This window comes from Mytilus edulis, chromosome 5 (assembly GCF_963676685.1).
Source record: "Mytilus edulis chromosome 5, xbMytEdul2.2, whole genome shotgun sequence".
NCBI classification, from domain to species: Eukaryota; Metazoa; Mollusca; class Bivalvia; order Mytilida; family Mytilidae; genus Mytilus; species Mytilus edulis.
The window spans coordinates 40,278,342-40,299,307 of record NC_092348.1 but is presented as its reverse complement, the minus strand read 5'-3'; the positions used below and the strand labels follow the sequence as shown (position 1 = coordinate 40,299,307).

The following is a 20,966-nucleotide window of genomic DNA, read 5'->3' as shown; positions in this document are numbered from 1 at the left end:
GTTTCGTCTACATTTTAAAGACTCATCAGTGACGCTCAGATTAAATAGTTATTCAATTAATTAGTTATTTAATAAATACACAACTGATATAACAAAACCATTCAGCAGGACAATCATTGTTATTTACACATTGGATTAGCAAACAAAGTTTCAGTTGTTTGTTTATTTCTTTAAAAAGTTGACCTCTACATGTCTTTTGTGGTTATTTTCCTTGCCAAGTTATCGTCAGATTGATTAAATTAACTACACCACCTTGTTTTTGACCAAAAACGAAACGTCAAAAACTAAACCCACCAGGAGTTCATGAAACATTTATAACACAAAAACGGTTGACCAACTCAAAAACACTATAAGATTTGGAATATAATAAGGGTCTCAAGGAGAAACACGTATTAACAAAATCAACACGCGACAACCACTGAAGATCAGGTTCCAGATTTAGTCAGTTTTTCTCGTTTCTCGTTTTTTATATGGATTAGACCGTTGTTTTTCCCGTTTGAATGGTTTTACACTAGTAATAATTTGTTACGGGGCCCTTTATAGTTTGCTGTTCAGTGTGAGCAAAGGATCCGTGTTAAAGACCGTAAATTGACCTATAATGGTTTACTTTTATAAATTGTGACTTGGATGGAGAGTTGTCTTATTCATGTCATTGGCACTTATACCACATCTTCCTATATCTAATTAGGACAGGTGCAAATAAATGCAGCGGCTATTAACATTAAAATATGTACCAACCTTCACCCTTACCTGAAAGAATAGTGTAACATCACCGTTATAGAGAGACACACTATAAATTATCAATTAAAATGTGTTAACTCAATCAAAATACATATAAACACAAACAAGTTGTATTCACCAAAGTAATTATTATGCTGTAACGGCCAAAAGCGTCCGTTTTGAAAACGTGCTTAACATAAAAAGGTTTTCATTTGAATCGCGCGGATTGATGTCATTATTTTTATTAATATAAGAGTTAAAACCTTTTTATATATATTAGATGTACAATGTATGGAAATATATTTTACCACAGCTAGTATATATTAAACTTATGGGAATGTTACTTGAATAGAAAAATTGTAAGGCAATACCTTCACATATGGATTGTGTATACAGATAATCAATATACATGATTCAGTTTCAATTTTTACACGCAATAGTGTGATTAACATTTTGCTTCGGACTACTATTTTTAATACATCTGTATCCAATGTTCAAGATTTACCACTGACACCTCAACAGCAAACATGAAAACAGTTGAGAATTTTTTCCTTGTAGTTTGTGGGATGTTTGTTATCAGCGTTAACGCACAGTTAAAACGGAAAAGTAAGTACTGTATAATAGAAAAAGAGCGTACATCTTAAATAGCAAACATTGTTTTTCATTGTTTGTAGACAGCTAGAAATGGGTGCCGATATAATCTGGTGACGTCGTAAAATCATCAACTGACGGTGCCCTAACGCAATGCTGGCGTAGTTAATACATATAATAAGGGGTGTGATATATCTTGATAACTCATATATTACACACAGACTCCTTATTAAATGTCATATGTCCATTATCCTTTTCTTTTACCCGCATCACACATCAGCGTATATCACCGACTTACGCCGACGGTGGTCAAAAACCATGCACGCTGCCAATACGCTAGTAATTTTGGACGCAGTTAACTTGTCAATCATATTTGTAGTGTGTGCACAACGAGCTTTACATGTGTTTAGTTCGTACGAGAAGCGTACACACACGTTTATCGAGCGTTGAAGAAACGTATGTCTGGTGTTCGTATTAAGCAAATGAAAAGCACGCTACGAATAAAAACCGTCCCTCGAACGTATTTGAGACGCGTCCCATTCGTACCTTGGACGATTATCGGTGATTTCGGCGTGTCTGGGAAGTGTAATTAAGTGGTGTTTAGTCTTGTTAATTTACGGACATATGTCACTACGTGTCAGAACACGTTTTTGAAACACTACGGGTGTCTTATATTTACGGAGCGCTGAAACTACGTTTCCGATACGTGCAAGTAAAATTCCAATTTAAAGTTAATCCATTTTAAGGCGTATACAACGTGCCCTAAACGTGTCTCAAACTTATATGTAGTGTTTTGCAACGCACTATTAACGTATATAGTTCGTACGTGTAGCGAACAGGTTATCATTGAGTGGATGATAGACATAAAAGACGTCTTGACTATTTGATAGATGTATTAGAAAGCCATAGTAACACGTCCAGGTGACGTGACGTTTACATAAAGCGCGGGACATAGTAAACGTGTGCTGTACTTTCGACACAGGTGTACGCTTGACAAACGCCACAGCTAGATGAAATTGTTTATGCTGCGTCAAAATTTCCTGGAGTTGAGCGTTCACCAAGCGTATACCTCTGCATTTCTACGCACTTTAAACTTATGTTACGCGCGTCTAATGACTAATAGAGGTTTCCCGATTTGCTACGTATCAGGTACTGTTGGTACGTAACACAACCATTAGTGCTGTTTTGGAGATATCATTTAATGCATGAGATTATTGTATTCATCGTGATGAAAATATAGAAATCGAATTGCATATCAGCGATAAAACCTTAATCTTTTATTTTATAACGATTTCACTGCTTCGTGAAAACCTTGTTCGTAATCTTATACGATAAAATTTATTTTGTGCACAAGAGAATGAATCAAACAGTCCTTACTGGAACTGAGTTGCCTCGACCTTTATATTCTAAATATAGATTTGCGTTTCTGTATGGCTATGTTTTTGTTTTCTGTATATTTAGAAAAAGATTAGAATAAAGAATGTTTTCCAATACTTAAATATAAATAGGAATAATTAAAATTATTTATTAATAATATGTTACTTGTACCTTACTGGTGTCGTTATAACTACATTGGGGGGGGGGGGGCTTGGGGTTGATTATACATGTATAGGAAAGCATTGAAGCATGGCTGGAGCGCCCCCCTTCATGTCAGTCAGCGGGGGCCCCTTATGAAAAGTTCTGGATCCGCCACTGAACTAGTACACGTGTTAATGGCAAAAATGTGTTCAAAATTGTGTTGACTTCTCATTAATACCAATTTTTATTAATTAAGCTATGTTTTCGATCATTGGAGCAACATTTTTTCTTAAAACGCAACACACATTGTAAAAATATCGATCGATCTTTTTCCTTATATTTTGTCACTGAACTTTTTAATAAAATTGTTGATTATATTACTTAAAAGAATGAATATAAATTTTATGACACTAACGAAAACCATTTTTTGAGTCGAAATATTTATCATCACGATGTTATTTCATCTTGTTCGTTTGTTATTATTATGTCACTAGATATTTTTATTACACTAATATTGGTAAATATTGTCGCGAGCAAATTTGTGTATTGTACGTCCATGCGAGTAGTATAATATACTCTACGAGGGGTAATGTTAACCAATATCCATCCATTAATCCTTTTGTCGTACAGCAATGCTAAAAAACCTTCTTACAACACAGCGTATTTTGTTCACTGATAACGGCAATAATTTGACGCTATATTTACACTTAGTCTAACTCTTCGTAATGATCTACGGCAAATACAATGCTATATAATGTCTTTTGCACCATTTACAACTGACTTATGGACTCAAAACTAAGGATAATTTTCATCGGTTGGTAAATGTTCTATGTAATTTGTTCAGATTTATATGTACTAGTTTAACTCCAGTTTTTCTTAGTTTTCTCTCTCGGCATACTTCGAAAAAGATATATGAACAGTTGTGTTTTAAAAAAGGACATGTTTCTAAAATTTATGTAGCATAGTGATTTTAGGAGGGTTTTTTTTTTTTTTAAAGAAAAACTTTTAGCCCGAGGGTAAAGATAATTGTCCAAAAAGGAAGGATGCCAAGTAAATACGATATCAGTCATACATATTTGTTCAAATTGAAGTTTTAACCGACCTTGTCTTCTTTATAACTTTATTTTGGACGACCTTGACTAGTTTGACAGACCTTGCACGGACAGGCTAAATTGTGATTTGGTTTTAAATTTATTTTATCATTATTCTTTTGTTATTGAGGTCAATTTATTTTGTTCAAATACATTTTATTTGTTCATGTTTTCTAAAAACTTACCAAAATAGATACAAAACTTTATCATTTCATAGTGATACATAAAGTTACTACGAACAAAATTTATATATTAGGTTTTAAATTTGTTTTGTAATTTAGTTTCTTTGTGTCTATGTAGTTTCACGGGGAAATAACTCTTAACTATAAACCTTTCCCATTAACGGTTACTTGCAACGGTTGCTTGAAAGCATAATCGAGTGCACACAATATTGTTTCCTATGAATACAAGAAGTAACCACATGAAATTAGTCCCAAATTACAGCTAAAAATTCTCAAACAGTTCTGCATACGATTCCTAAAACATTCGTTGATATTAAGTGTATACATCAATAATTTCCAAAAGTTAAATGACGGCTCCCACTTCGTAATACGGTTGGTACGGTAGCAAATCGGGAAACCTCTATTAATTAGCGTTTCTCTTGCGTGCATCTACCGTATAATACGGTTAAGTCAATTTTCTCTGTACGCCGACATACGTTTACGTTGTTCAATCTCTGTTTAAAAATACTGTCACTTGCGACCTGAGAATTGACACATCAGATTCATTATTTAGATCATATGTATTATTATTTTAGTTTTGTTTCTCAAAGTCACCTCAAAATTAACCGCGCTGAAGTACGTCCATTATTCATAGTTCATTATTCATTATTCAATAATGAATTTTGAAATAGTTCATTATTCATTATTCAATATTAAAAAATGAATAATGAATAATGAAATAGTTTATGTTTCATTATTCAAATTGAAGCGGTGAATAGTGAAATAAATATAAAAAAAATTGACTGTTGACACTAAAGCTATATTTTGATTCGCAATGACCATAAGAGGGTTTACGGAGGACCTAAATGCCACAACATGCGTAAAAATGAGGAAATATAAAAAAGAAGATGTGGTATGATTGTCAATGAAACAACTATCCATAAAAGACCAAAATGACACAGACATTAACAACTATAGGTCACCGTACGGCCTTCTACAATGAGCAAAGCCCATACCGCATAGTCAGCTATAAAAGGCCCCAATAAGACAATGTAAAACAATTCAAACAAGAAACCTAACGGCCTTATTTATGTAAAAAATGAACGAAAAACAAATATGTAGCACATAAACAACATAAACAACCTACAACCACTAAATTACAGGCTTCTGACTTGGGACAGACACATACATAAATAATGTGGCGGGGTTAAACATGTTAGCCAATTTTGAATAATGAAATGGATATTTTGAATAATGGAATGGACTGGCAGAACCCTTCAGCCTATTATTACAGATATTTATTATGCATCTATCGAAAGCTTATTAAGAGAATAACAAAAGTTATATAGTCAATATGTCTCGCAACGCATATTAGAGGAGTAACGAATGATTTAAATATCGAAATACGCCTGAACATTGAGAAATAGCCAATTTTGAATGATGAAATGGATATTTTGAATAATGGAATAGACTGACAGGACCCTTCAGCCCCTAATTTCATATATATATTTTTGCCCCATCGAAAGCTTATTAAGAGAGGAACAAAAAGTATACAGTCAATATGTTCCGCAACTGATATTACAGGAGTAACGAAGGACTTAAATATCGAATTACGCGTGAACATTGAGAAATAGCCAATTTTGAATAATGAAATGGATATTTTGAATAATGGAATGGACTGCTGCGACCCTTTAGCCCCAAATTACAAATAAACTTTATACCTCATTCGAAAGCTGATTACAAGAGGAACAAAATGTATATTGTCAATATGTTCCGCAACGAATATTAGAAGACCTAAATGCCAAAATACGCGTGAAAATTAAGAAATAGCCAATTTTGAATAATGGAATGGACTGCTGCGATTCTTTAGCCCCTAATTATAGATAAACTTTATACCTCATTCGAAAGCTGATTACAAGAGGAACAAAATGTATATTGTCAATATGTTCCGCAAAATTAAGACAATGATAGTTATCAAAGGTACCAGGCTTATAATTTAATACGCCTAACGTGCGTTTCGTCTACATAAGACTCACCAGTGACGATCAGATCAAAATAGTTATAAAGCAAAACAGGCACAAAGTTAAGAGCATTGGGGACCAATAGTTCCAAAAAATTGTGCCAAATATGGATAATGTAATCTATGCCTGGGATAAGAAAATCCTTAGTATTTCGAAAAATTCATACTTTTGTAAATCGGAAATTTAAAATAATGACCATATAATTGATATTTATATAATAAATATATAAGTGCCGACTACTAAATTTTTTATTTTTTTATTTTTATTTTTTAACATTTAATTTTGATTATTTATTTATAAATTTGGTCCCCTTAGTTTCATCAGTTTAAATAATTATTGGATAATGTTTGATAATTTTTAGCTTTTAGCCTTTTTAGATGCTCTAAGTTTCTCTTTTTGTATCACAGTTTTAAAGATATAACTAAAGGCAAAATTGAAAAACAAATCGTTAAAAAATTGTTATGCCAGGGCAACTCCTAGTTCAATCGAATTGGTTGATGTAACTTTTAAGTTTCACAGTATATACATTTTCAGTGTTCTAACTAACAATCATTATGTATCAATAAGAAAACGGGTAACTCTTCTAAGATTTTATTGAATTGTTATCAAGATGTTCAGAAATGAAAGTGCCACTCGATTGTTTTAACAACGTTCTGTGTCCCAAATTGAAGAAGATAATTGTTTATACATTTTAACAATGACATACCCTGCTATTAAAACTATTTGTTTTCTTCTATCATTAAAATAAGACAAATTACTATCATTTAAATAGTAATCTAATTTCCTTGAGTACAATGCAATCATATCACTGTGGTCACCCATCATCTAAGCACTTTCTTCACACAAAAAGGAGGAAGTACTATGCAACCGTGTGTAGGAGGAACTTGATTAGGTGATAATTTGTAATATACTTTTGAAAGAGAAAAAATAAAGTCACACAAATTAATGACAATGACGTTTTCTGTTAAACGTTCTTATGATCCACTTATCATGAATTAAAACATGGTTTGAAACATCTTTTCAATAAATCCATCGTATGGATAATTAAGTCTTATATTTATGATTTATTTCATTAGTTGTTATTGGCTTTGAACTAGCTATTTGATATGTACTTAGTGGGTCTTTAGGTCTTTTTAATGTATAAGTACCCGACACGTCCTCTCTGTGTTTTGGTTAGATAAATTGAGAATGAATGCAACCACAGACTAACGAGCAGAAAACAGCTGAAGGCCACCAGATGTATTTCAATTTATATCCATCTGATGAGTTAAGCCTTTTTCACTGATTTGTATAGTTTGCTTATATTATAATGCTACACCACTGTCTAAGAAGAGGCAGGGTTGAGCGCTCACAAACATGTTTAACCTCGCAGCAACATTCTTAATGATCCTGTCCCAAGTCAAGATACTGTGGTTCAGTGGTTGTTGGTTCATGTCTGTCATAATTGTATTTCGTATATTGTTTTGTTATAAACTATGCTGTAAGTTTCCTTAATTCAATTGTTTTATATTTTTAATGTGTGGGTTTTTTTTTAGTCGAACGTTACAGTACGGTTTTTTGCTATTGAGTTATGGTTGTACGGTTGCCTATAACTACTTAGTATTTCATTTTAACTTTGGTGGATAGTTGTCTCATTGTCAATCATACCACATCTCCTTATTTTTATTATGATTCTGATCCCCTTATCATGAATTAAATCATGGTTTGAAAAGACCGACTAAATAGTTGTTCATTGTATAACTGTATTTCAATGGTTGTACTTGTATTTTTTTTCTTCCAACGCTTTGCAGAATTTTTACTATTAATCCGTCAAGTTACCCCGAATGTCATTTTGGAAAAAAGACATCTTTAACAAAACGTTACAGTAAACTTAAGAAGTTCGGGGAAGGGCGTATGAACTGTTAACTAGATACAAATCTGGTAAACATACAATTACATGACATATATGATATTGTTAATACTTTTTAAATATTGTACTCGATAATGTACATATTTTTATTTAGAAACTGCTTGTCAGTTTTGTTTTTTGGTAATTGATATAACATTGATATACAAAAATATATATTAAAATGAAATGATGTACATCAAGTTACATGTATGTACCCAGTTACAATAAAGTGTGTTAAGGTAAATCTCAAAGATATTCCAAGGAAATCCCCTTCTCTAACTGTAGTCGATAGAATCAGCTTAAGTTTCGGGAGATGTTACCTTCTCGTAGGAATTAAACAAGGACATCTAGACGCAATACACAAAGTATTTTTGAGTGTACAGTTTAATAACAGAATGTATAATATATTAAGTCCAAAACATGCAACATCAAGCAACAAAGCATCAATCAGTATTCATCATTTTTGGGGTCAACAGTGTATGCTAAATAACTTTTGCTTGAAACTTACCTTGATATAAATCAATAAATGATTCTTGGAAATGAAAGTATCACGTGTTGTTTGGAAAAAATCCTATAAATAACGATCCTGAAACGGAGAAAAAAAGAAATCCGTAAAGTTATTTAAAATGCAAAACAATAATATTCGTTATCTTGGGGCAATCATCGGTGCATTATTTTGTTTTTGTTACCAGGGTGTATGGAAATTTTGGTGTTGAAAATTTTCAAGAGTTAAAAGGGTGAAATATAATTCCTTTTTTGTGTATCCATGGCAACATTCTGCATTTATTTACCATAAAAATTGCAAAAAAGGGGGGGGGGGATATCAAAAATGTGGATCAAACTATAATTTCAATGCCTTTGAGTGATACCTTTTCAGAAACTGTTGACATTAATCTGCCTAATGACCAAACAAAAAATTGGTGTCTTTCGCATCATTTTTTTCGTAAAATTTAATCACAAAGTTCCTGCGACAAAAAGTTGTAAAAAAACAATACAATAATTGCCGGACTAATGAATGGCACGAATATGCAAACACGGATTGTCATACATCAAACAGCCTATATTACATACATCAAACAGCCTATATTACATACATTACATAATCTTGATGTTCATATAAACCCACCTAGAATGCTACTTTAATCTTCAGCTATCCAAAAATGAATGTTATTGCACACTAGCTCTCATATTTGAAAACTCCACAGTGGCCAAAATGCGAAACTACACACCTAACTGTGGAGTGCTACCTAATCATACAATGACAATGAGTGTGTGTCTTGTACACCGTTTTTTTTTTTCTCATTTTTATACCAGTGTAAAATTTAAATTTCTTTTGAAAAACTTCCACTAAATTTTACAACACCGATGTTGCTCCGAGTTGTTAAAATTCAATAACAATTTATTTTCATTTTTGGGAATTTTGCCAACATAGAACTCTTTCGATAACTTACAACCTTTTTGGGGTAGGAATGAGATTTGGAATTGTAGCAAAGTCTTATACCAGGTAACAAATTGTTAGGATGTTCTGGGGTTTTAGTTACAATCGGGTTATTAACAAATCAGATTGTTGAATTATAGCTTCTTAAAAAAATTAAACAATGTACTGATTTAACAAAAAAAAACACACACATTTCAGATGCATCCCAAGGTTCATTTTGCGACTAAGACACAAGTAAATCTATATAGAATAGTTGAAGTATAGAGGACAACAATTAGATACATGTAGTGCATTTAAAAAATGTTGGTTTTCCGCGTGAGAACTAAACTCCCTTTTATCGATCTTTGCCATAATGTACCTACCTATCTGCTCTGTTTGCTCCTGGCGGAACATAAGGTCGCCACATTATTTTGCCATTCAACTCTGTCTTAAGCCTTTGTTTCGGCTTCTCCCCAAGTCATGTCAAGCTCCTTCAGTTCTGCTTCAATGGTTCGACGCCAGGTGGTTTTTGGTCTTACTCTTGGTCTCTCCCCCTGGGGCGTCAATCTAAGAGCTATCCTGGTGATATTGGAAACAGGCATTTTGAGAACATGCCCCAGCCATCAGAAGCACCTCTGTCGAATTTCTTTTAGAATACATGAGTACTCAGTCATTTCAAGGAGATGTTAATTTGAAAGACGGTTGCCCAGAAGAATTTGCAATTTGGCCTCAGACAATTGTGGTGGAAACTTGAGAGCGATCACATATCTGTTTTTGTAACTCTCAGCATTCACTTCTATACAGAAGGACAGATTTAACAGTCCTGTTATATAGCCTTATCTTTGTTTTCCTGTTGCATTGTTTGGATTTCCAAATGGTTCGTAATCTTTGAAATGCAGATCTTATCTTGGCTAGCCTACTTTTAATATCTTTTTGTGTTAGATCTTTTGTACTTACCACAGTTCCTAGATAAGTGAATTTATCTTCTTATGGGATTTCAGTGCCCTCAGCCATTAGTCTTAATTTTGATGCCGTGTTAAGCCGCATTTTTTTAGTCTTTTTTGCGTTCATTTCAAGTCCAATTTGGCTTGCAAAATGGCTGAGCCGATTTAGCTTTTCCTGCATATTGTCTTGTTTTGATGACAGGAGTGCTATATCATTAGCAAAGTCAAGGTCCTCTAGGGTTGTAAACATTGACCATGTGATGCCTCTGTTGTCACTGGTGGTCTTCACCCAGTCAATGGCAACCAGGAATCAGATGGATGAGATGAGGAAGCCCTGTCAGACACCACTGGGTGGATGCCACTGTTGGTGGACGTTTCGTCATCCCAGTAGTCATCACTTTGGTGTTGACATGAATATCAATTATATGGTCATTTTTATAATTTTCCTGTTGCTTTGAATTTATCGAAAAACTAAGGATTTGTTTATCCCGTATTTGGCAGAACGTTTTGGAATTTTCGGTCCTCAATGCTCTTCAACTTTGTACCTATTTGGCCTTATAACATTTTGATCTGAGCGTCACTGATGAGTCTTTTGCAAACGAAACTTGCGTCTGGCGTATTTAATTATAATCCTGGTACATTTGATAACTATATACTCCAGATTAAACTTCAAACCAGTCATTGTCCTTGTTGTAAAGTATCACAGCACATTTACAGTTGGTATAAAAGCATGTTATCAGTGTTACGATCTTGTGTAGTACTCCATATAATATAAGGATTGTCCAAAGAGTTTCTCTATGTAAACGGTCGAATGCTTTCTTGAAATCAATAAATTTGATAAATAGAGGTGTCTTCCATTCTATACACTGCTCAATGATGTTCCTTAGAGCAAAGATCTAATAATACATCCTTTCCCTTTTCTAAACCCATCTTGTTCCTGTCTTAACCGGTCATCCAGTTCAGAGTCTATTCTATTTAACATTATTCTGCAAAACACTTAACTTGGGGTCGAGAGTAATGTTATACCTCTCCAGTTGTCACAATTTCCAACATCACCTTTCTTTGTTAGTTTAACGATAAGACCTTTTGCCTAGTCTTCGTGGATTTTATTTTCTTCCCATATGTCTTCGAAGAGATCATGTAGTATGACTGTTTGTGTGTTCATGTCATCTTTCAGTAGTTCAACTTGAATTCAATATATGCCTGCTGCCTTTCCAGATTTCAAGGAAGTAATTGCCTTTGTTATTTCTTCTTTAGATGGTGGGTCAGTGCTAATATCTAGATCTTCAAATTGTGATGCTCACTGGAATTCGTTTATTGCTTCTGGTCTATTCATAACAGCCTTAAAGTGGTCTTATCGACGTACAGCCTGTTCCCTTTCAGTTGTAATTTTTTTTCTCCATTTTTGTCTTAAACTGGAGGTGGTTGTTTGGATTGTCCACATGTTTCTTTTGTGATATTATATACGGTACTTAAATTACCTCTTGCGACAGACTTTTCTGCTTCTTCAGCTCGTTCTTCCAGATAGTTCCTTTTATCTATTTCAACTCTTTTCTTTACATCCTTATCTTTCTCTGCATATTCTATCTGTGTTTGTTCTTTTAACCTTGATGACCTAGTGCTGAGGACCATTTCTTTGAGTTTTGCTCTTTTATCAATTGCTTTCCATATGTGTCTGATATTAACCAATGTTTACTGCTGTTCTTATGAAAGCCAATGATCTTTTCACTAGTGTTTTGATACACCTCCTTGATATTTTCCCATTTCTTTTATTTGGAACTGCCTTTAGTTTGATCGATTTCCTCTAATACTCGAAATCTTTTTCTGAGTTCAATGACGATTCATTGTTCGATTTCGGGTTCTTTCAGACGGTTGACATAGATGATCTTTCTCCCAGGTTTGTTATTGTCTGGTACCTTTTTCAGCTTTATTTGGAGTTTAGCTATAAATAAATGATGGTCGCTGTTCACATCTGCTCCCCTAAATGCTCGGGTATCGAGTAACGATCGTCTCCATTTGCCAACTATGATGATGCTGTCACTGTTGTTAGGAGAATTCCACGTAATTTTGTGTATGTCTTTATGTTTAAATAGGGTTCCTCCAATAACTAATTCATAAGTTGAACACATTTTTGCGAGTCTCTCTCCATTCTCATTCATTTCGCCATGACCTTCTTTTCCCCTAGATCTTTCGTGTTCTGTATATCCTGTCTCAATCTTATCATTCTGATCTCATATACTAAGGAGGACATCATGTTGTGGTGTTTTACTAATCTGAGCCTGAAGAGTTCATAATATGCATCTTTGATTTCTTCTTCCGCATCGTTTGAAGGCCAGTAGCACTGACTGAATTGTTGTCTTGGCATAGCTGGACTTAAAGCGAGCTCTGATCAATCGCTCATTTATAGGTTCCCATTCTATCAAACTCTTTGTACATTCCTTATCCATATAATGATTGCCACTCCTTCTGTATGTTGGTTGTCATTTCTGCCGGAGTATATGACGGTATGACCCTGTGTGATAATTTTTCCTGACTCTGCCCACCTGCATTCACTGATGCCTAATATTCCTAGTTTGTACCTTTTTATCTCCCTAAACACTTGCGCAGTTTTTGAAACCTGAAGCATAGTTCTCACATTCCATGCACCGATCTTAGTGGTCGTTTTTGGATCCATGAGATTCAGGTTCCTGTCTAAGTTAGGATTTCTACATATAGCTGCCTGTGCATACCGTTATCCCATGGATATCTGATGTTTGTTTATTTCTTGCGTTGATTTCTGTAATAAGTTGTTGTTTTATAAGATGATATAGTAAGCCTCATGTTTAACTCCCAACCAGGGGTTTTGTCGTTAAGGTTCCCGTCCTCTTGATCCGTTGCCTTGCTGGACTGATGAGTGGTGATCTACCATTTTTTAGAGTTCTTTCTCCTAGACAGGTTGTCTTTCCTGTCTTACAACCCTTATCTGGTTGACTATTTACCCATAGCTGGGGCAAGGTTGATGAGTGATAGGGCATATCCACACCGGTGGGCCTACACACTGCATCGCTGGGTTTTTGCTACTACAAGATCCTCTGCAGTTTTAGCCTTTGATGGAAGACCCTAGTTACCGTGTGCTGTCGCTGTGAGGCACTGTAGAGGTCTGAGACTGGTAGAGGCTTTGTACTGGAAAGAAAGACTGAGGGGCTCGGTTTTCTGATTCACCTATAGGTAGACTAGCCATTGGCAGGGTAGTCTTTGACGCCCCTGCACTAGACGCGTATCCAATCCCTTTGGTATAACTACCACTAGCACACCATAATGGCATAATGTGGTTATTTTTAAACTGCACAATAAAGTTACAGTTTATTTACGATCTATGAGTTGACTGTCCCTCTGGTATAATTCGCCACTCTTTTACAAACATAATGATCACTAACTTGAACATTCAAATAAAGCTTAAGACTGCATTTATTGAAAACAAGGTCAAAAGATATCCTCTTTATTAAAAAAAAAGGCTAGCAAAAGAATAGCTGTTACCGTTTAATACTAGTACTGTTCGAGCAAAAATAAATCAAATTCATGCATGGAAAAAAATCCACAAACGGAACAAATAGTCGCATCTTCTAATTTAATTGAAAAAGTCAGTATTTGTAAGTCTTAAAAAGAGAAGCGAAGGGTACCAAAGGGATATTTCAAACTCGATGTCATGGCAAAGAACAAAAAACTTACAAATCTAAGCAAGAAAACAATGTACAAACCTCAACATAAAAAAATAAAAACTGAGCAATTATATTTTAGTATTCAAATCGCACTACCATCTCGATATCAGAAGAAAGAGTTTTTATTTTAACTGAATTAAGAAGTTCAACATCATTTTTTTCTTCTTTTTCAGGTGGGGCTATCGGTCTCGAGCGAACAATACACATTGAGTTAAATATTATGTTAACCTACAATTTCGTAAAAAGATTTATGTTTCAAGTTACTTTTATTTGTTCAAAGAATATCTAAAAACTTAAGACTTATCATTTTGACTTACGGTTTTTTCATAAAACCCATTTCTTATCAGATGCTCCGTTTTGTTATCAGTTCAATAGAACTGTGCAACCATGATTTTCTATTTTAGACATATATGTATTGACTTGTAGTTGATTGTTTAGTCATTATCATGATTATACAGTACAAGTTTTCAACTAATATAATTAACTATTATTTTTTATTATTTTTTTTACATTTATCATTTAGATGATTTTTATGCAAACCGTCCCAGGGATTGTACAGACATTGATATCAAACAAAAGAATGGTGTCTATAAAATTTACCCGAAAGGCTCCGCTGATGGATTTAACGTATACTGTGATATGTCAACGGAAAGTGTGAATGGCGGCTGGACGGTAAGACGTAAATAAAGGCACCAGTAGTATACCAGTGTTTGGAAGTCAGAAATCGATTTTGAGAAAACAAATTCGGGTTACAAACAATAACTGAGGGGAACACATCAAATAAAGGAGGAAAACAACGAAACAACAGAAACCCTTAAGTGCAAAAAACACAAAAACGACATTGCAACACACTCAAAAACGAACTATAAGTTAACAGTTGCAATTTACTGACTTGGTATAGGACATTTTAAGAATAAAAAAGTGGATTATAGCAGGTTTTGTGTCTAGCCAAACCTCCCGCTTTTATCATACGATTAATACTCAATTAAGTATTCAATATTAGCATGAAACTGATCCCATCGATAGTTTTTCGTAAAGTAGTTGTTATCAAATAGCCTAGTCCTGTGTATGTTCGCGTTTGTTTCCATTTTTTTCTCTAGTAATTGATATGTTTCCCTCAGTTTTGGTTTGTAATCCGGATTTATTTTCTTTCAATCGATTTATGAATGAATTGAGTATAAGATTTAAGGGATAATTGGTTACGAATTCCCCGACTTGATAATTTACTAGTTTTACATAGATTTAGTGTTAATTGAAATCTTTAGCATCACAACAGGCAGGACATAGTAGTTTGGAAATTTACACACCTTCAAAAGGAACTAAAGGTACATTTATGGCAAAAAAAGCAAAGTTAACAATGAAGAAAAAAAGCCAACTTTGTCATAAATTTTTATTTTTATTTTCGCTTGTGAAATTGAAATATCCAAATTTAGAAAAATACTCTTCTTGGGATTAGTGTTTTGGTTTAATCAATGGAAGAACTATTGGGTAAAAATGCCGCTGTTAATTTGTTTTAATTTGTATATTAGGTATTTCAAAGGAGATACGATAGCTGGGTCGATTTTTATAGAGGTTGGAAAGACTATAAAAGAGGATTTGGAAATGTGAATTACGGACATTGGCTTGGTATGAATTATTCTTTTCTTTAAAAAATGTGTAACTAACTATTAGTAAGTAATTTTTCATCATCACATCCTTGTTGTATTGACGTTTACTAAACTTATCTATTCCTTCATACTTACATTTATAAGTTTTGTATAACTTTCAGGGTTTAACCGGTATATCTAGATAGAAAAAAACTCTAACTCTAACTCTAATTTTCGTCGGTTTCGTGGATTTAGGCAAACTACGAATCAAATATTCAATGAATTACATATTTCCCACTATAGGCTTTATAAAGAAATTGACAAAACACCGAAATCAATTATCTACGAATATGAAAGTATTTTGCAATCCACAAAAACTTATACCCACAAAAATAAAATAATCCACAGTAGTTGATTTTTTTTACAGTTCTACGCTTGAACAGATTTTTACAATTCTTTCCTGAAATATCCTGACTCAACTGCAGTTGTGCATTTTTAATATTCATTTGTAAAGTCTGTCGGCAAATACAGTAGAAATTTGTTATTCGAACACACCTACTCAGTTGTTATAACTCATTGGAAAGGTATTTCACTTGACCCGTATACGGCATTTCGTAATTAGTACTGTGAATTTTTAATGTTATTAAATCAACTTGTATATATATATAAAAATATTAGATTCATATTTCAAATATTTTCGCTTTATACGTTTTCAACACAGAAAGTCAACTCATACACACCCGAACACAAAAGTTGTACTCGACTTTATCTTTTCGGTGAAATCATTGCCCATTTTTAGGATTTCCCGGCGAAAACGTATCATTGGGAGTTTTTATACTTCGAAAAAATCAATCTTTTTGTGGATTTATTTTTCTCGGCGGAATTTTTCCTTATACACAAAAAAAAACACATATGTATTTGCACCTACCAAAATCAGTTGTTTTATGAAAACGTGTCTATAATTAAATCAGTTTACAAATAGTTTTTTTCTAACGGACTTTTGTCAACCAATGACTTACTACGACTGCTCTTTTCAAGAGGGGCGAAAGGTACCAGAGGAACAGTAAAACTCATAAATCGAAAATAAACTGACAACATTATGACTAAAAATGAAAAAGACAAGTGACAAATACTAGACACAACATAGAAAACTAAATACTGAGCAACACGAACCCCACCAAAAACTAGGGGTGATCTCAGGAGCTCCGGAAGTTTAAGCAGATCCTGCACCACATGTTGCATCCGTCGTGTTGATCATGTGTTATGTTCATTATGACCCAAATGACATTTTTTGACATTTTGCAAAGATGCGAATGAATGTGCCAAAACTATATAGAGCATAACTTTTTTGAATGCAGTATATTTTTTTGAATTCTAAATATTAGTTTTAAATGAGTGTTAAAAACTTTCATTTACTTTGTAAAGATCACACAATTCGACAAACAATTAATTTCAGAGCAATCTTTCGTTAAATGTTTGAAAGACGTTTTGAAGTTCTCGAATATTTATATATATATATATAAGACAAACACGAGTCATTTGTCGACAGATAAGGAGAAATAATGGAGTTTATTTACTTCACGCTAAAATGCTATATTGTGATAGGCTAATACTAGGTTGTTAATTTAGGCTATCACATGGCTGAGCGGGAGACAACTTTTTTCGATGTCATCCTCTCGTCCAGACCAATCAAAAATCGATAATTTAAAGGACAGTGAATTAAATTTACATCAAGTTACTAACGATAAAACTTTAGTTCTACGTTTTTGCTCAGATTCTATTTTTTGACTGTCAAATTTAAAAAAAAAACCAACATCTTGCTTCATTTCTGTTGATTCTATTACCCGTAAAGTTATTATGTACGTGATGTCATAGAAAATACTTTTGAATAACATTTATCTTTCGAAGACAATAATAATAGGACATTCAGTATGATATATGAAATAACACATAGCTGAGAGGGTGATAGAACAGATTGGTTCGCCACGGTTGACAATGTTTGCTCGGGATACCAATCTGCGCTATCACCCTCTCAGCTATGTGTTATTTATATAATGTTAAATTTATTTTGAATATTATTGTATATTTAATTAGCTCCAAAGTATTCTCAAGATAGTATCATAAACGGTTTATTCACTCAAAGACTTGGAAATCCTTAATATCTCATAGTCGTATAAAGACAATTTCATTTATTTTATACACTTATCGTTATAAATGTGTGTACATGTATATACTATTACTTGCACATATGTCCTTGTAAAACGACGATTCGTCAATAAAATGTCCTGCTGTGGCCATATACAAACCCGATGTAGGTCAGGAATCTAAGCAGGATACTTAAATGTTAAATTCTTTATATTTCAGGCAATGACCGGCTCCATATTCTGACGTCTCAAGGGAAATATGAACTGTTGATAACCATGACAGATTTCTCCCAGAAAACTCGTTATGCTCTGTATGATAAATTTAAAATAGGCGATGAGAAATCGAAATATAGGTTGCACATCGGTACTTATAGCGGTAACGCAGGTATGTTTAGTTTCTGACTCAAAATTTTTATAACATCTTGTATTTAAACTGCAATTATTTTTTTAAACATTTGTTTTTTTTTTAAATTCTTGGTTAATATTTTGACATCTGCTTTTGAATATCACTTCATGAACTGCTAGAATGAGTTTTCTTTATGAACATCATAATTCAGTTGGAAACCTAGTGACAAAATATTACCTCCCTTTTAAATATTGGAGAATTTTCAATGTTTGTCCTGTTTTGTTACGGTTCATCTAAAATAAATTGCAAAATATTGCCGTGTTGACACCACGAAATCATCTCGGTAAAGACAAACTCATGCATATAGGAAAGTGTCAAGGCATTGCAGGACCTAGATATTTAAATGGTATATGTAGTCTATTTTTGCGAAAATAAAAAACTTGCCTGAAATTTGATGTGCGTTTGTTTCCAGTCTGCAGAAGATAGCAAAAAAAAACGCATGAGTTTTACTTGAACTCAGTTGCACAGTTTAAATCAAATATTGTTTTTAATTGTCTACTGTCCATATATTGTCGATTTGAATCAATACTACTCACAACGATTATTATATGAGGGGGCCTTTCAAACTTCTTTCCCAACATTGTTCATTTTGGCAACTTCTTCAGGAATAGCAAAACCCAGAAAAGTTTTTTTATTTTTTTGTAACATAAAATGAATCTAAAATTTAATTGTCTAAATTTTGCAATGCCTTAAAATGTTTCCAGGTTTACAGAATTGTCGGTATTCAGAGAGTGAAGTTTGTAATGTAAATACGGCAAATTTGTCAAAACTTTATGATGAACATTAAGGTTCATGTGGAACTTTTGACTAAAATTGGTGAATGTTTACCTCAACATTAACTCGGAGTACAGACAAACCAATGTATCTGGAATTTTTTTACGCCATAGCATGCCCTATATTTTAGAAAATAAAAAACTTTACAGTATTTTGCACTGTACTTTTATTCCTTCAGCAAGTCTAGAAGACAAAGACACATTGTTGTCAACGTTAAAAACGTCAAAACTTAACAAAGTAATATAAATGGACAGGTAATACGAAATAAGATTTGAAAAATATTGTTAAAAAAAATGTTAATCTATCAACTGAATCCCTGTGTTGGAAACATATTATCGTTTATATTTATATGCAAATAACTGTCCTCGTAATGAATGCTGCGCATCGGCACATTTTGGACTTGGTATACCTAGTATTCAAAACTTGTATCAATATCGAAATAGAAGTCGATTTCAAATTTATAAACTTGAGCTACGCTGTTATCATAAAATCATAAAATCATAAAATATTGTGAGATTACATCGTTGGATATTCGTACTAATTTTTCTTCTGTTCGTTTTAGGGGATTCTCTTACAGGTCATCAAGGTCGAAAATTTTCGACAAAAGATCAAGATAATGATGCTTATTCTGGAAATTGTGCAGCCATGTTCAAAGGGGCCTGGTGGTATAATGCATGCCATGCTTCAAACCTGAATGGACTCTACCTGTCCGGTAAACATTCCTCCTATGCTAACGGTATGAACTGGAAAAGCTGGAAAGGTCATAAATACTCACTTAGGAGCACAGGGATGATGATAAGGAGATTGAAATAGCACAGCAGACTTTCAGTTGATCGAAAGAAATATTAAATAAAATTATTTTATTATATCAGTTGTTTATCTATCGATCCTACGTATTTCTCTTCTGTCGGCGAACTATTCGTGTGCTTATTTTATACCTTTTACTGTTGAGTATATAATTATATTTCTTGAAAAATATTGTTTACTTCACAACAAAGACTCACTTCATAAGCAACACATTTTGAGAGCGTTATTTTTACTGTAACTTTTTGCACCACTTAATTATAAAATGGGTGCTTCAGTATATAACATCCGGATATTAAGGTCACGTAATTTGACCCAATATCGTGCTTAAGTAACCAAACAAATAGACATTCATAATTGGAGACTCTTTAGGAAATTCGGTCAACTTACAATCGACATAAAATAATCTACACTACTACCACTTTAATGAAATACTGCATAAAAAGGTATTTTCTTTCATTTTAAAAAACATACCGCAACTAGATAAAAAAAAAGAGGGGAAAAAGATGCCAGAGGGATATTCAAACTCCTGAATAAAAAAAAAGACAACGCCATGGCTACAAAAGAAAGAAATGATAAACAAACAAACAAAAGTACACAAAACAAAACATAAACAAATAAAGACTATGAAACACGAATCCTACAAAAACTGGGGTAAACTCAGATACTCCGGAAGGATATGCAGATGGTCACATTCGTGAAAAGGGGTCGGATTTGTGTTTACGATACAAGAATATATCCGAGATCATCTGTGAAACGTAAATTCCATAACAATTAACCAATTCGTGAAGGCAAGGTTCAATTTATCAAGTCTATTGTCACTTTTTTAGATATTCTTTACCTAAGATAATTTTGAGTATGTTTTATAAAGCTAGAAATAATACATATTTTATAAAGTGGAAAAAACACGATGTTGGTATTCAAAATCCACGCTTCATGGACGAACACAAGAACATTTGTCAAACCTTCCTTGTCATGTTTATGGAAGTTTTCATTATGTTTTAGCCTTTAAATTTCAACATACAAAGTATGTAATGTGACACATTTATGTTTCTAAAAACTGTTAGTACTAACATATATCACCACCTGAATACTTATAACTTATACAAGATATAATTTAAAGTAATATCTCTGACTTATAACATATAGATCTGAATTGAACATTCAAAATATAAGAGAACTTGTCAGGGTCATTAGGGAGTG

General features: G+C 33.3%; 1 protein-coding gene across 1 annotated transcript; it reads left to right on the top strand.

Annotated features, from left to right (window-relative positions):
* The first annotated feature begins 1,218 nt into the window (after positions 1–1,218).
* LOC139523665 (fibrinogen C domain-containing protein 1-like) lies at positions 1,219–19,827 on the top strand. The gene is made up of 5 exons (XM_071317861.1): positions 1,219–1,326; positions 14,573–14,721; positions 15,579–15,675; positions 18,000–18,164; positions 19,522–19,827. The coding sequence occupies exons 1-5, from the start codon at positions 1,248–1,250 to the stop codon at positions 19,770–19,772; spliced, it is 741 nt and encodes a 246-aa protein (XP_071173962.1). The 5' UTR covers positions 1,219–1,247; the 3' UTR covers positions 19,773–19,827.
* Positions 19,828–20,966: the final 1,139 nt, after the last annotated feature.

Excerpts from the sequence above, each read along its gene's own strand:
- LOC139523665 (XM_071317861.1), top strand. The coding sequence starts at position 1,248 with ATGAAAACAGTTGAGAATTTTTTCCTTGTAGTTTGTGGGATGTTTGTT. Across the intron at positions 15,676-17,999 it reads GAATTACGGACATTGGCTTG|GCAATGACCGGCTCCATATT; the intron begins GTATGAATTATT and ends TTTATATTTCAG. Across the intron at positions 18,165-19,521 it reads TACTTATAGCGGTAACGCAG|GGGATTCTCTTACAGGTCAT; the intron begins GTATGTTTAGTT and ends TGTTCGTTTTAG.